This window comes from Rattus norvegicus, chromosome 6, assembly GCF_036323735.1.
Source record: "Rattus norvegicus strain BN/NHsdMcwi chromosome 6, GRCr8, whole genome shotgun sequence".
Lineage (NCBI taxonomy): Eukaryota > Metazoa > Chordata > Mammalia > Rodentia > Muridae > Rattus > Rattus norvegicus.
This window is the reverse complement of record NC_086024.1, coordinates 50,836,440-50,850,986: the sequence shown is the minus strand read 5'-3', so window position 1 is coordinate 50,850,986 and position 14,547 is coordinate 50,836,440. Positions and strand designations below refer to the sequence as shown.

At 44.4% G+C, this 14,547-nt stretch overlaps 1 protein-coding gene across 15 annotated transcripts in view; it reads left to right on the top strand.

The window, feature by feature from the left end:
• Window positions 1–14,547, top strand: part of Dcdc2c (doublecortin domain containing 2C) — a 75,031-nt gene that overhangs the window by 56,451 nt on the left and 4,033 nt on the right. For 5 of the 15 annotated variants that reach the window (XM_039112713.2, XM_017594294.3, XM_039112712.2 and 2 more), the window contains 4 exons: window positions 3,934–3,997; window positions 5,554–5,671; window positions 8,009–8,154; window positions 14,368–14,415. In XM_039112713.2, the coding sequence (XP_038968641.1) occupies window positions 3,934–3,997; window positions 5,554–5,671; window positions 8,009–8,154; window positions 14,368–14,415 (376 nt within the window). Of the gene's footprint in view, window positions 1–3,933; window positions 3,998–5,553; window positions 5,672–8,008; window positions 8,155–14,367; window positions 14,473–14,547 lie in introns of those variants that run through there. The other 10 variants (XM_063262307.1, XM_006239958.5, XM_017594301.3 and 7 more) reach the window with 6 other exon arrangements.

The window sequence follows — 14,547 nt, the reverse complement described above, 5'->3', positions numbered from 1 at the left end:
TCTGGGTAACGTTGGCTGTTCTGGAACTTGCTCTGTAGATCAGGCTGACCTCGGACTACAGGGGTCTGGCTGCTTCTGTCTCCTGAGTGCTGGGGTTAAAGGTGTGCACTACCACCTTGCTACATGTGAACTTTCAAAGAAATGATTGTGCTGTATAGCATACATATGCACAGCTATTGAACACAGCATCTAAAATGTTGGTGTCTAATTGTTTATTGCTAGTGTGTAGAAACAATAGATCTTTGTCTATTGATCTGAATGCTCAAACATTGAGATTTCCACGATTTTTGCTGGGCTTCCAAGGCTTGCCCACTTTTTAGCTTGCATCAGGAATTATTTCATTATAGGTTTGTATATTTATTCCATTGTGTGTCAGCTTGTCTTTTGTGTTTGGTAGAATTTATTAGCAAAGACACTTGGAATTAGTTTTTTTTTGGGGGGGGGAGAGCTGTTACTAAGCTAGTCTCTTGTTCTAGTTTGATATTTTCTATTTCTTGGGTCAGTTTCAATAACGTCTTTATTAGAATTTACTCATTTCATATAGCACATTTAATTTGCTAGCAAAAGTTATTTACTGTACTATCTCAGAATCCACTTTAATTTTGAATGTTCCATAGTGGTATTCTAAATATGTCTCCAATTTTATTAAACTGTGGGGTCTTTTTTTGGGGGGGCTTGGTCAGTATAACTCAGGGTCTGTTGTTTTTTTCTGACCTTTCAAAGAACTGACTTTAGGCTTCACTGATTTCTTTCCCTGGGTTTTCTGCTTTCCCGACTTGTCCCACTCTAACCTTATGAATGCTCTGGACTTAGTCTTCCTTCCCTCCCTCCCTCCCTCCCCCCCCCCACTCTCCGTCTGTCTCATTCTTGCTCTTGTAGTTTTGTAAGAGTTTTGTAACGCAGACATTCCAGTTACTCACTAGAGTCCATCCTTCCTTCTTAGGGATATGAAGCCATGGATTTTCTCCGAGCACTTTTGTCATCGTGTCACATACACTGTGCTATATTTCAGTTTTTCATTCATTTCAGCGTATTTGTTTCCCTGTGGTTTCTTCTCTGACCTACTTTAAGAAATTAGTAGTTTGATTGAAAAATGTTCCTGTTTTCCAGGTTTCCTTCTGCTGGAGAGTCTAATCTTATCCTAGTGTTTTAAGCAAACATGTCACATTGCTCTGATCTTCCCACATTTACAGAGACTTTTTTTTGTGGCCTAACAGTTGGTCTCTGCTGAACAGAGGTTTTTTCTTTTCTTTTCTTTTTCTTTTTGTGCACCAGAGCACGTGCACAGTTGCTTGCTGGGATGTGTGCTCTCCTGGGGTCTTCATACCACACACATCACACGCATCTCCTGTTTTCCTTGTTGGGATGCCCAGATGTTATAACACCTGAAAGTGGGATATTGAACGTTCCAGTTATCATTGGTGAGTTATCAGTCATTTCATAGGCTCGGGCTGCTGCTGCTAAATACATTCATTTCTGAAGGCCATTTTCACCTGATAGGAAACTCTTGCTGATAACACCTTTCTGATTTCTAATGGAAATCACCAACCATTCCACCAACTCTGGATGTCCATGGTTTCAGGCTAGAACAGATCCTGCCCTGTTCCCTTTCTGGATTCTGTTTCTGGACCATCTGGCTGGCTTTACAGTTTTCTATTCAGTTTTCAACTGTTCAAAATATGACTTACCTCAGCATTTGGACTTCCCTCCCCTTCTTCCTTCCTCCATGTTTCTCTTTGTCCTGTTGTCCTTAGAACACCTTCTCTCCATGGATTGATATATTTCAAGATTAAAAAAAAATAGCTCAGCTATAGTCTCATCAGAGATTCAGATTCTTATGCATGCATTTGCTACCTGGAATTTCAACTCCACACACGTTTACCATGTAAAGTATCAATCCACTGCCCTCGGATGCTCTGTCCCTGTTTTCTTTTCTAGCATTGTCTGTCTAGCGTTGACTTGTCTTTGGGTATCTGATCTTTTAGTGACTTGACTTTATAATTGAACCTATTATCCATTACCATTCAGGTGAGCTCCACTCCTTCCATTGCATATTTACTAATAGCTCATTCCCTCTCCCGTTCATTAATGTATGGCATTTACTTTTTTACCTCTTCATTTCTGCTGTTAGGGGCAAGTGTTCATGGGTAGTGGAAGAGAGGGTGTGGCATATCCTGGTAGAACATGTAGGCAGCAGGCTAGTCTGGCCTCAGGCCTCTTTCTGCTTGTTCTTGCATTGGTAGCTAATACTGGAGTACTGTCTAGATCCTCTCTTTGGATGGTTTCAGGATCTGGGACATATCAGTGTCCATGGATGGCTTTATGACTTTATGCTGAGTAGTTTTTTTCTTCTGTTTGAATGTGTTTGTGAAATTTTGATTAAAATATTAAACTTGCATGAGTACATCTTAGTGAACTTTTTTTTTTGGTGAATGCCTGAAAAGAAATATTTCAGATGTTCTAAGCATGGCAGATACAGCTGTAGATGATACACAAGCTTGAATGCTGCCTGCTTGCATCCTAAGAAATCTTTATGTGCAAAGGCAGACATAGTGGTGGACTTGACACACACAGGCTATACAGACTGAGGCTGATAACCTGCCATGGCAGCCACCTCCTCTTCCATTAGGCCCCTAGAAGGGCCTTGAATCAACCCAGACAGGAGGTTAGAGCAGTGCTGTTGTTGCTATGGTTACCGAGCTATTACCTTGTGCTGAGTGCATGCCTGGTTTTTAGGGAGGTAAATTATCAATTTTCTTGGCCCATCTTCAGCTCTAGTGTTCTGGCCTTAGCCCCACCACTGCTGTAGAATCCTGTTAGCTGTCACTGATGGTTAGTGGCCTGCTGTTTATAGGTAGGTGGTGGGTTCTTTTCACTTCAGATTCTTGTCCATATGGGTTGGTCTCTGGTAGGAAAATCTGGAAATCTAGAGGTAGGATTTCCCAGTTGTCCTGCCTATCCTAGTGGTTTGGGATATATCATAGTCTGGGCATAAAACTTAATGTCCCAGAGGTGAGTTTTGTTCTAGTTCTTTCTCCAACCCTAGTGAACCTTTGGCAGTGACCCTCGGGTGCCAGGATTTGTTGTCCTGTTCTTAGTGTGGAGGGTTCTGGCAGCAGGGCCTACCCTGCTTTTCCATTGCATGGCCTTTTCTATCATCTGGGAGTGCCCAGTAGGGGAGAGCCCAAGTAAGGCATATGGGTGATTGCCCAGGACAAGGCATGTTCTCTCTTTGCTTTCCCAGATTCTGTTAACCCACCTTGTGCTTGTCTGTAGTTCATGGACACTCCTGGCAGGAAGAATCTGATGACCCTGTTGTATACTCTTGCCATCCTCCTGGGCTGGTTGGTCTCTGGGAAACCAGGTTCTAGTCATGTATCTTCAGGGCTGAATCCTTCTTTACTTAGTATCCATTCTCTGATGGGTTTAAGTTAAAATTCATGAATTTATATGGTTGCTTGGGGTAAGGAGGGACTCTTCAGTTTTGTAGCTTCTGAGCCAAAGCTGGGTGAATTTTGATGTAGAACATGTCTGGAGGATATATTGATGGTAGAAAGGCTGGCGAGACCAATTTGTTCTAGGTATGGGTTGAATGCTTCCATGCCGGCCCCTGTTAAGGTGGCTGAGTCCTTCTAAGAGTCTAGTAGTCAGGATCCTAGAGCTCATATAGATGGTAGTGGTCTCACAGGCTTCTTATGCCCCAGTCTGGAAGTCTAGGCTTGTGCAGAATCATGCTGACATTGGCTGGCTAGGAGAGTTGATGAACTCCTAGTGCTGGCCCCTGAGTCTTGGTAGGTCATCTTGGATGTCTTCTGTGAACTGAACTTGGTGAAGCAGCTTTCTGCCATAGCTGAATAACCCAGTTCTGAGGACTTCTTGCTTATGAGCAGAGGAGGAAGTATCAGTTGCTAACACAACTGGTTTCTATTTCAGGGAGACCATTCACGAATGTCTTTTAAGAAAAGGTTTCCCTTAAGACACCGCAGAAAGAGAAAAGGTATGTGATGTAGATATAGAAATGTGTACGCTCTGTAAAAACTCAGCTGCTACATGAGAATATACCTAAGATCCTACTGTGAACAGCTAGGGTACAGCAGGCTAAGCCTGTCTCTTGAAAAATAATTAGAATATGCAGAGAACGCATCGTAAGAAAAAGATCTAACTTCCCATCTAACCTTTTCTCTCTCTACCATAAAACCATCGCAATATGACACTAAATTATATATACCTTTCCTAATTTTTCACAATCCTATTCTTTACCTATTCTTTACCTGTTTGTTAGTGTTTTAAGATAGGGTCTATGTAACCTTAGCTGGCCTTGGACTCCTAATCCCATTGCTTTCACTTTCTAAGTTCTGGGATCACAGGCCTGCACCACCATGCTGAGTTCACATTGATGTTGAAAACCAGTTTCCTAGAAAGGTCCACCGTCTGATTTTCTTGGTGTAACACCAGACTTATACTAAGAGTAGGAAAACGATATATGATAGTTTTAAATGACATTGTGCTCAGGGTCGTGTTTAGGAGGGTAGTAAAAACCCTTTGGAGGCATTTGATAATTTACAGATGGGGAAACTGAGGCAGAGAGGGTAAATACTCAGCCCAAGGCTATTTCCTGTATCACTGAACTGGAAGTTAGCCAGAGCTCATGCACAGAATCATCCGAGATGTCAAGATTCCTGCTGTGGCTAGGCATGAGAATCTCAGCAGCCCAGGGTTGAGCGTGGTGCCAAGTACAGCATCCACAGCATCTGTGCTTTCTGGGTTCAAGTAGTTTCCACGAATCGAGCACCTACAGCCACTCTTTTTAAAAATAAAGGGCAGAGCAATGAACTGCCAGGAGGCAGCAGCATTCTGTGAGATCATCTAGCAGAGCTTCTGAGACACCATGGGGCATCATCTCCCTGGTGGGAGGAAAGACATAGTAGGACTGTCACTGAGTGAGGGAGGTGTAGACTCTGCTGAGTGCAGGAGTGGGTGAGCTTTACTCTTAGGCATGTGGATAGCCGCCTGGTGTATGGTGTAGCCTGAGCTCCCTTAACATTGGTGTGGTCAGAGTTAAACAGAATAAGCACAGAGGAGAACCTTGAAAGGAAAGAGGTGTTAAAGAGCAGCAACAAGATCATCTGTGAGGTGCGAGCCATCGGACCTTGTGGGTATTGAAGAGGTAGCAGGGCAGCATCTGGGCCAGGAGAGTGAGAGAAAGAAGAGAGGGAAGGGGAAGGGAGGGAGGGAGGGAGGGAAGGAGGGAGAGGTGGAGGAGAGGAGAGAGGGGGGAGGGAGAGAGAGGGAGATAGAGAGAGGAAGAGGAACAAAGAGAGGGAGAGGGAGCGAGAGAGAGGGAGAGAGAGAAGGAGAGAGAAAGACACTCTAAAGTGATAGGTGTACTATTTTGGCTTTTAATGTTAACATCTCACTATAATCATTGACATTCCATTGATCATGAGTAGAATTTGCACTGAATCTTGGGTCTTCTTTGGTTTTCTACTCTGCTTGCTAATGTCAGAGACAAATGCAGATGAGATTATCAGAGACCATTTTTCTGTTTTTAAGAAATGAGGTTTACAAAGTGGACCCCTCAGATATTGAGACACGAAGGTGGTATTTGTACCCAGTTGGAAGAGAAGTGCCACCACCTGGTCTCCAGAAATGAGCCCACTTGTCATTTCAAGTAAGTCCTTGATGGCATCCATTCAGCTTAGAACTGAAGTCTGACCTGCCTTCTTGTTCTTTTCCGTTATTCGAGTTTTAATCGAGAAATGCTTCCAGGTGCCTCTGAATCAGAATTAAAGATGGTTGAGCAACATCTTCCTGTAGCCTCCCCTCCACACCTTACTGCCCTTCGCCAGCTATTGTAGCAACCATGACGTTCCATACACTTTTATTGAGACTTAGGTTTGTAAACCATGCATCAAATTGCTGTAATAATCTGAAAATTGGTGCAGAATCTAAGGTGATTTAGTGGAAACTGTGTTGAGGACTGTTCTCATTTTGCTGAGGAGAAAAGAGTTTGTCCCTTTCAGACTCCATAGTCAGTGTGTCTCCGTGTGTTAACTTGCTGGTGGGCCTGTGTTCATTGGGGCTGCCTCTTTGAATGCAAGCTTTCATGGGTACTGTCTGCCAAAGCAGCTGTTGGCCAGGTCCTCTGAGTTCTCATGCTTATTTCCAAGTGCCCAGCTGCCCCAACAGCACCACAAATATCTCTGAAGTTCAATTACAGTCTCTAAGCTCCGGAGTGGTTTTTCACCCAGGCACATTAAGCAGGGCTGCTGAAGGCCATCAACTACATGGGGGCCCAGAACTAAGATTTATTTGGGGCTAGGGAATCAACCCTTTCACACTTGACCTAAAAAATGTCTCCTTGCTCAGGAAGGCTGCAGCTGTCAGTGCCTATCCGTCCTCTTAGATCCTGTAGGAGGGGGCTTCATGGTCCTGGGGAGGGTGTGTTTCTCCCTCTTCTAAGTTGCTTACAAAGTACCTTCTGATATTTTGTGAGATCTGAGAGTTCTGTTTTTCCAAGGCAGTGATACGTTTACCTTAGCTCACTGGGAATAATTTGTGGCTGTGTTTTATTGTAATTATTTTCTTTGGGGGAATTAGGAAGTAGACTGACAGACAGAAAGCCAGAAGTAAATGAGAAAAAGAAAAGGTCATTTTTTCCCCATTGAAATCTTGAATTGGCTTGGTATTTCTTCAAAAAGCACTTGGGTCTAGGGACCAGAACAGGGCACAGTATGATGCAGGCTGGACACATCTTTTCCTTTGCCACATAGATGCAAACACATTTTCTCACCTGGTCCCTTTGTAAACTGAAAATTCAGGATCCCTAGGCAGAACCTCTTCGGGCCACTTCTTCATTAGATACCTCATTAAGAGTGGCTGTGATTAAGTCAGTCTGGCAATGAAGAAATGGTAAAGAAATGAGTTTTTAATGATCATGGATTAGCTTTGCTTTTTGATGATTTGTTATGCTTTGTCCTCAAAAAGAACTACAAGTGTTGGCTATGGTTGGGGTCCAGGAGCCCACGTGGCCTTGTGAAGCAGGGCAGGGCATGTGTCAGGACCACCTTCCCTCTCTGCCCAGCGGCATCAGTTCAGCTGGCCTTGTGGCACTTTCGCTGAGGTGTCTAACTCAATAGTCTCCTTTGGCTTATAGTGACAGCTTGTTCCAAGCAGAATAAATCATAATGACCTTCCAGTTTCTCTTCTTGTCTTGGGATAAAACCGCATAGACACCTCTCTCAGCCAGGTGTTCACTCTCTTCCCTTGTGTTTTTATTTATTATTAGAGTGACCCTAAGGTGATAGTTGAATTTCTGAGTTTCAAAGCCCCCCAGCCCCTAATCTTCTACAGGAGAATCTCTCTGAATCATTTTCTCTCCTAATAGGTAAAATTGCTACTTTTAGGAGCTTCTGATGAGTATTTACATACTAGTGTAGAAATAAGGCCACATCTCGCCTTCCTCTGAAGCTTTGTAGCTTTGCACTTTAGCTGCAGTTACAGGGCATAGGCTGCAATTTTTGAAGAGAAGCTGCCCGTGAGAGCAACTGGAGGTGGAGGCTGCAATGCAGGTACCACCCAGCACCAACACCACCTACGCCAGTGACACTCCTAGTGCCATTATCACCTGTGCTAGGGAGGTCACCCAGTTCCAGTTCCACCCAAGCTACTGAGGTCACCCAGTGCCTGTTCTACCCAGTATTGTTAGGCTATCCAATTCCAGTACCATCCAGGCTAGTGAGGCAATATTGGTTCAATGAAATGGAGCTAAACACATAGAAGGGACTTCCCTGAAAACATACCCCCTAATAGCCAAGGACACTAGAAATGGAAACAAGCATTTATTCCATTTTCAGGGAACTTGGGCCCTGGCTGATGTACCCAAATGGCAGGCAGACATTTATCCAGTTGGTCTTTATTTTGACTCTGTAAATTCTAAGCACTTTTAGTGGAGGGGTTCATATTTTTAGCAAATCCCTTCAGCGATGTTCTATGGTCTCTTACTTAGGTCTAAAACGATGATCAGGACTGCCACATGGTCCAAAGGGGAGCGAGTCCTGAGCCTGCAACCCAGAGAACTGATAGTAGCCCTGGACCTGCTGTCGAGGGCCTATGCCAACACAGCCCAGTTGCAGGGGCCCCAAATCTTCATTGGTAAGATGAGGCTGAGGAATTAGACGCTCCCTGTTGTTGAGATCTGCAGGTTCCTTTTTGTCCCAGGAGAATGAGGCCATTTCCAATCCAAGAAGACCAATTCAGGACAGTAATAAGTTTTCCGTAGCTCCCTGGCTACAGAAGTAATTTTTGGCCGTGTTATATTGGTGTTGGCAGGAATTGTGCTGTAAGTTTGAGTTTAGGGGGAGCTGCAGGGATAGGTTTCTTTCTTAGAGACACATAAACCAAAGGAATCTCTTTGCTCAGCCTTGGCACTGCTGTCAATAAAGTGGGGCTGGATAGAGCCATGCTGTGGTCCTCAGTCTGGCCAAGGACTCAGATTAGGTTCTGGGCTGTGATGTGGGACCAACTTTGAACCACTGAAGGGTTGATCTTTGTGGCTAGAGACTACCTATGGAAAGAACAGGAGAGAAATTATTTTAGACAAAAGTGTTATTTTTTTTTACCTTCTTTTTAGATTTTTTTTTCCATTGAGGGTTTCCTCCGTCCCTCCCCCCTCCCTCCCCTCCCTCCCCCCTCCCTTCCTCCCTCCCTCCCTCCTTCCCTCCCTCCCTCTCTCCTTTCTTTTCTTCTCTCTCTTTTTCTCTCCCTTCCTTCCTTCCTTCCTTCCTTCCTTCCTTCCTTCCTTCCTTCCTCCCTCCCTCCCTCCCTCTCTCTCTCTCTCTCTTTCTTTCTTTCTTTCTTGACTCCTGATTATCTTTTTGGTAGCAGACCAATTCATTTCCTGTATGGTATTTGATATTGAGGCAGCCTGTGCCAGGAGTAATCTTGAATATGTATGTGTTTTCTAAATTGTTTCACAGTATGGCTGATGGAGGGACTCCCTTGTTACCCTGGAGAGTGGAGTATAGGCTTCCTCTGATTTATAGACAGTGTCCTTCAAATGGACCCAGAGAGGTTGTTAATGAATATGCTAAAATTCTCTAAGAGGAAGTTAATATTCAACAAACAATCTTAAATGCTTATGAATTGAGGACTGGAGAGATGGCTTAGCAGATAAGAGCACTGGCTATTTTTCAGGAGGATCAGGATTCTATCCCCAGTACTTATATGGTGGCTTACAATCACATGCGACTCCCATTTCAGGGCCTGTCTGGCCTTTTGGGCTCTGGAACACAGGTGGTGCACAGACATACCTGCAGGCAAAAACCACTTGTATGCATATAAGTAATTAAATTAAAAAATGCTTGGGAGTTGAGAGAGGAAAGTGGAAAGTTAATCTAAGCACTGAGACCCTAAATGTCCTTAACTAGTTTAAATGAGCTGTGTGCAGTGGGAATCTCAGTGAACAGTTCTTTCACGTAGCAGCTTCCTTCCTTTGGCATGGTGCACCAAAACCAAGCAAGTTTTACCTCTCTGGCACCTACCTAAAGACATTCAGATTCAGGGTGGAGGGTGGTCTTTCTCCATTCTTTTCTTTGTCCTTTTGGACCCGAGCATGTGTTTGTGTTGGCTTGGGTGAGGTTCTTTTGTACTGGGGTGACCTTTATCCAGCTTCTCATTCATTTTCAGCTGACTCTGTGTATCTGATTTTGGCTGGTCCTCTTGGACATTTGATGGTTACTGTGTGCCAGTCAAACACTGAATGATGCTAGAGTACACTCTTATCCCCCGACTTGTATTCTTGGCTTGAATTTACTAGCAGTAAATTTCATAGAAACAACACTTATAGCACAATAAATTGTCATGTGTTTCTGTGAGGGCTCTGCCATGTTTTTGTCACTAGGAGGAAGGACCCTATGGCAGGACTGGGGTTCAGATTAAGAACATCAAGATCCCAGAGCCAGGCCTCCTAGCTCTTTTGCAATTTTTTTCCTAATGGGAAGCACTTCCTTAAGCTGTCCCTGAGACAGCATCTCTACTGGCTTTGCACACTGAGGCTTTTTGGTATCAAACTAAAGCCCCTCCCCAGCAGCACACAGTGAGGCTAATTTCTGCTTAGAACTTCACATTTCAAACCCTTTATTTGTATTCAGTTCACATGTACTGCATGCATGGATTTTAGTCACCATTCTCAGATTTGTTTGCAACCCTGGTGTTTGCATCATCCATATGCTGTTGGTTCCATGACTCTGCATCTGTCTGCAGAGTCAGGATGGAGGAGCTTGGGCAGCTCTTCTCCCTTGGTGAGCAGTATGGACAGCCATATGCTGAGCTTCTTAGGGGAGGGAAAAGATAGCTGGAGTGTTTAATTAGTTTATATGGTTTTTGTAACAAGTGAGAACAAGGGTAATACCCATCTTATAGTTCTGTAGGTCAAAAGTTTGACACAGTCTCATTGGGCTAACAACCTGTATTTCTGTCACAGGAAAATCTGATTTCATGCCTTTTCCACTTCCCAGGGGGCACCTATATTTCTGGTTCTTAGATCCTTCCTTAAAGCCAGGTGCCTTTCTCTAGTTCTTCCTTAGTGTTCACGTTCCCTCTGCTTCTTCTCTTCCATCTCCAGGGACCTTGGGATTGTGGTGAGCCCACCTGGATATTCTGGGGGAACACTCCCTGTCTATTTGTGCTTCAATCCCCTCTGCAGTCCTAACGTGCCTTTACCACACAAGCTAACATTACCCATGGGTTCTGGGGCTAGGATGTGGATAGCTTTCAGGTACCATGATTCTCAGTTCCAGTCCCACCACATCCTGTGTGAGCTAAGTAGAGTTCTTGTGAATGTGCACATGTGTATATGGGTGCTCCAGTGTGTGGAGAACACAGGCCACTGTCAGGTGTCCTCATAAGTCATTCTCCATCTAAGTTATTTATCTATCATGTGTGACTGTTGTGTGTATGTGGGCACATCTGTGTCACAGGGTGTGTAGAAGTTGGGAGCTTGCGGGAGTCAGTTCTTTCTTTCCACCAAGTAGATCCTGTGGATTAAACTCAGCTCATCAAATTTGGTGGTGAGTACTTTAATCTGTCAAGCCATTTTCCAGACCTCTTTTTCCCCTGAATCTGGAGTTCACTGATTTTGCTGGACTGACTGGTCAGAGTTCTAGGCATCCTCCTGCCTCTGACTTCTCATGCTACCACTGCTGGCTTACGTTGGTGCTGAGGATCTGAACTCAGGCACGTATGCTTGTGAGGCTCCCATGTGGCTGGAATCCTGAAGTACGTAGCCTTTCTAGACTGCCACCTTCCACTTGGTAATCAACTTCTTTAAAATTCCCCTTTCTGGCAAATGTGGACAGAGCACTTACTACAGCCATCTTTCGCCATGCCCAGCACTGAGGTCTGCTGGTCAGGCTCTGTGGCTGAAATATGGACATCTGCCAGAACGTCGCTTGCTCAAACTTCTTGTACTAAGTATGGGACACTGACACTGCCATAACTCGTAGCTCCCTGTGTCCCCCTCCTCCATCCCCATCAAATTGAGAAATTAATGCCAAATCTTTAAGGTTCAAGACTCGGTTATACATTGAATCTATTACATGAGTGCGTAGTTGGAAGTGAAAGAGGGTGTTGGAGACACCTAAAGTGGTAAGTAATGTGGGCAGAGTGGAGGACCACAACATGTACAACAGGAAAGGATCCCAGTGAGGAAGGGGCTGGGAGGGGGTGGAGCTGGCTGCTACTGGTGGGTGGTACACTGTCAAGAGTGATAGTCACACTCTGAGAGCAACAGCTATCCTGGTGGTTACTTTTTAAAAATGTTATTTATTTAATGTATGTGAGTACACTGTAGCTGTCTTCAGACACACCAGAAGAGGGCACCAGATCCCATTACAGATGGTTGTGAGCCACCATGTGGTTGTTGGGAATTGAACTCAGGACCTCTGGAAGAGCAGTCAGCGCTCTTAACCGCCGAGCCATCTCTCCATCCCCTGTCCTGGTAGTTATTGTTTTTTTAAGTCTGGGTTTGCATTAACTCAGATGGATGACTTTCCCAAAACTACATGAACCATAGGCATGCTTTCTTTCCATGAGTCCACACATGTTTCTCCCCCAAGGCAGAGGAAATACTTCTCTATGTGCTGTTAGAATACTGTGGAGGCTAGTCACTCTAGGTCTGTGGTATCTCTTGGAAGCATTCACTGTCCTGAGAAGTGCAGAATTTGACTTTGCTTTTGCTGAACATTTCCCAGCAGGACAACCAGATCCTGCACCATGGGGCGCTCTCTCTCTCTCTCTCTCTCTCTCATAATTCAAGGGCTGTTGTTTGGTTGACAGAGGAGTAAGGTAGCTGACAATAAACAGAGAGATGAAAGACAATGGGACACCTTTAGAGTAAGAATAAACATAGAGCACGAAGCCGCACACAAGTGTCAGGAGGGACCTTGTGCCTTCTGCCCTCCAGTCCCGACTTTCTCTGCTTCTCACTTCTCTGTAAGGTTGATAATTTCTAAACACAGGCTGAGCATTCCTTATCCCAAATTCCAAAATCCAAAGTGCTTCTGAAAGGTTTTGGAACCTTGCTGAGGGCCGTGTCTGACCTCTCACACTGATAGTCAAGACTCCCATGCATCATACTCACGTAAGATGACCTTCAATAAATGGATTTTTTATCTAGATATTCAGGGGTGCCAGAGAGCCGCAAGATGAGCTTGTCACTACAGAGCTAGCTACTACTGATTGGGAACACTTTCTTGACACTGACCGAGATTTACTGAGTTCAAAATACTTTCTGATTTAACTGTGATTCCTAAAGGACTTGAAAGATGCCTTTGCTGAAATATTTAAGGGCCAGTCTAGCTACAGAGAATCAATTACCTAGGTAACAGCTCCTGCAGCCCAAAATTAAATGCTTTCTAACTTTGGGCTTCTATGTTTTCATACACCAGTCATATATTAAATCAAAGAGTGGATTTATTTTCACAAATCACAGGCTAACATCTCGAGTCATAAGCTGCTGAACCTTTGATGTTTTAGCGTCACAAAGCTAAATGCACGCAGGAACAAGTTTTGCTATTTCTGAGACAGGGTCTCATGTGTCCTAGGCTGGCCTCGAACTTGACATGCAGCTGAGAATGCCTTTGAACTCTGCTCTTCCAGCCTCCATCTCTCCAGTGCTGGGATTACAGACATGCACCATCACGCCTAGTTATGGTGAAGCTTGAGACGGAACCTAGTCCTTTGTGTATGCCGAGGAAGCACTCTACAGACTGAACCTCTCCTCAGCCCCACAGAGCATACAGCTAGGAGTACAGCAACTGGACTTCTCTGTGGCTGAAGGCTATGCTGGCCTCCTGCCAGTGGATTCATGGTAGCCTTTGAAGCCTCATGGCTCTCATGAACACTAGCCTTCTCTTCAGACTCAGAGTTCTTGATTTCGCATCTCTGCTCCCATTTTCAGATCCCCCAGCTGCTTCTCTTGGCCGTACAATTTGAGCAGCCAACCCCTTCATGGGCTCTTACAGTTCCTGCCTTCAGTGACAATAAGCTCTGAAGCTGGACAGGACCATGACTTTCAGGTCTTTAAAACAGCCTGGGTCTAATTCTTACTTTATCAGAACTGAAGTGCTTATTAACAAAAATGTTTCCATGTTAGTTGTGCTGACGCTGGTGTGGAAACACGGGGACACTTGAATAGAGCAAATTTTTTAGCCGGGAAGTGGGGCAAGAGTATACTTGAAATCAAAGCAGGCTGGTTGGTTGTAATGTTTACCTGTGGCAGGTCTTCAGAGAAGTGGTATTGGGTTCACGCCATACCTGTGTGGGTGCGTGTGTTTCCCTGGGTGAGCTGGTGTTAGTTGCGTAGGGCTCGTTTCAGTGTTCTTCATATTAGAGTAGATATTCTTTTATTGTTATCTGTGATCCTGGATTCCCAGATTAGCCATTGAGGAACTTTATGTGTTCTGGTCAAAGTCCTGATGGAGAGGGTCTGTTACCTGTGTTGCAAAATACAACACAGGAATCACTGCCACCAGCTATTGGGAGCACCATGAAGCTGGAGGAGGAAGCAAAAAAAGCCAGTAAACTCAAGCAAAATATGCTTTTCTCTTTGATAAAGAAAGTGGGCAGATCAACATCCAATCATTACCCTAGGAATGATAATGTCAGCATCTGTTTCTATATAACAGAAGCATGCTTGTTATATTTTCAGTTGGGTCATTTTTCTTTATTGGTCCGAAATTCTCTCCAAGCTATCCAGAAGGTTGCATTCCACTGGTGCTCTTATCCATAGGCCATAGAGCCACCAGTGACAGCTCATGGTGAATCCTCTGCTCAGCCCACTAATGTCTATGTTCCTTTTCCTTTCAGCATCTTTCAAGAGCCTCTTCAAGAATAAAGAGGTGGTTCCAACGCCTGGTAAGACAATGCACTATGCGTGATTGATCATTTGCAGGATTTTACACGTGACATAAGGTATGGGCAGAGGAGCATTTGGGGTTACTCTGTCCATGGGAGTGAGTATAGTAAGGTCACTTTATTGCTGGCCAT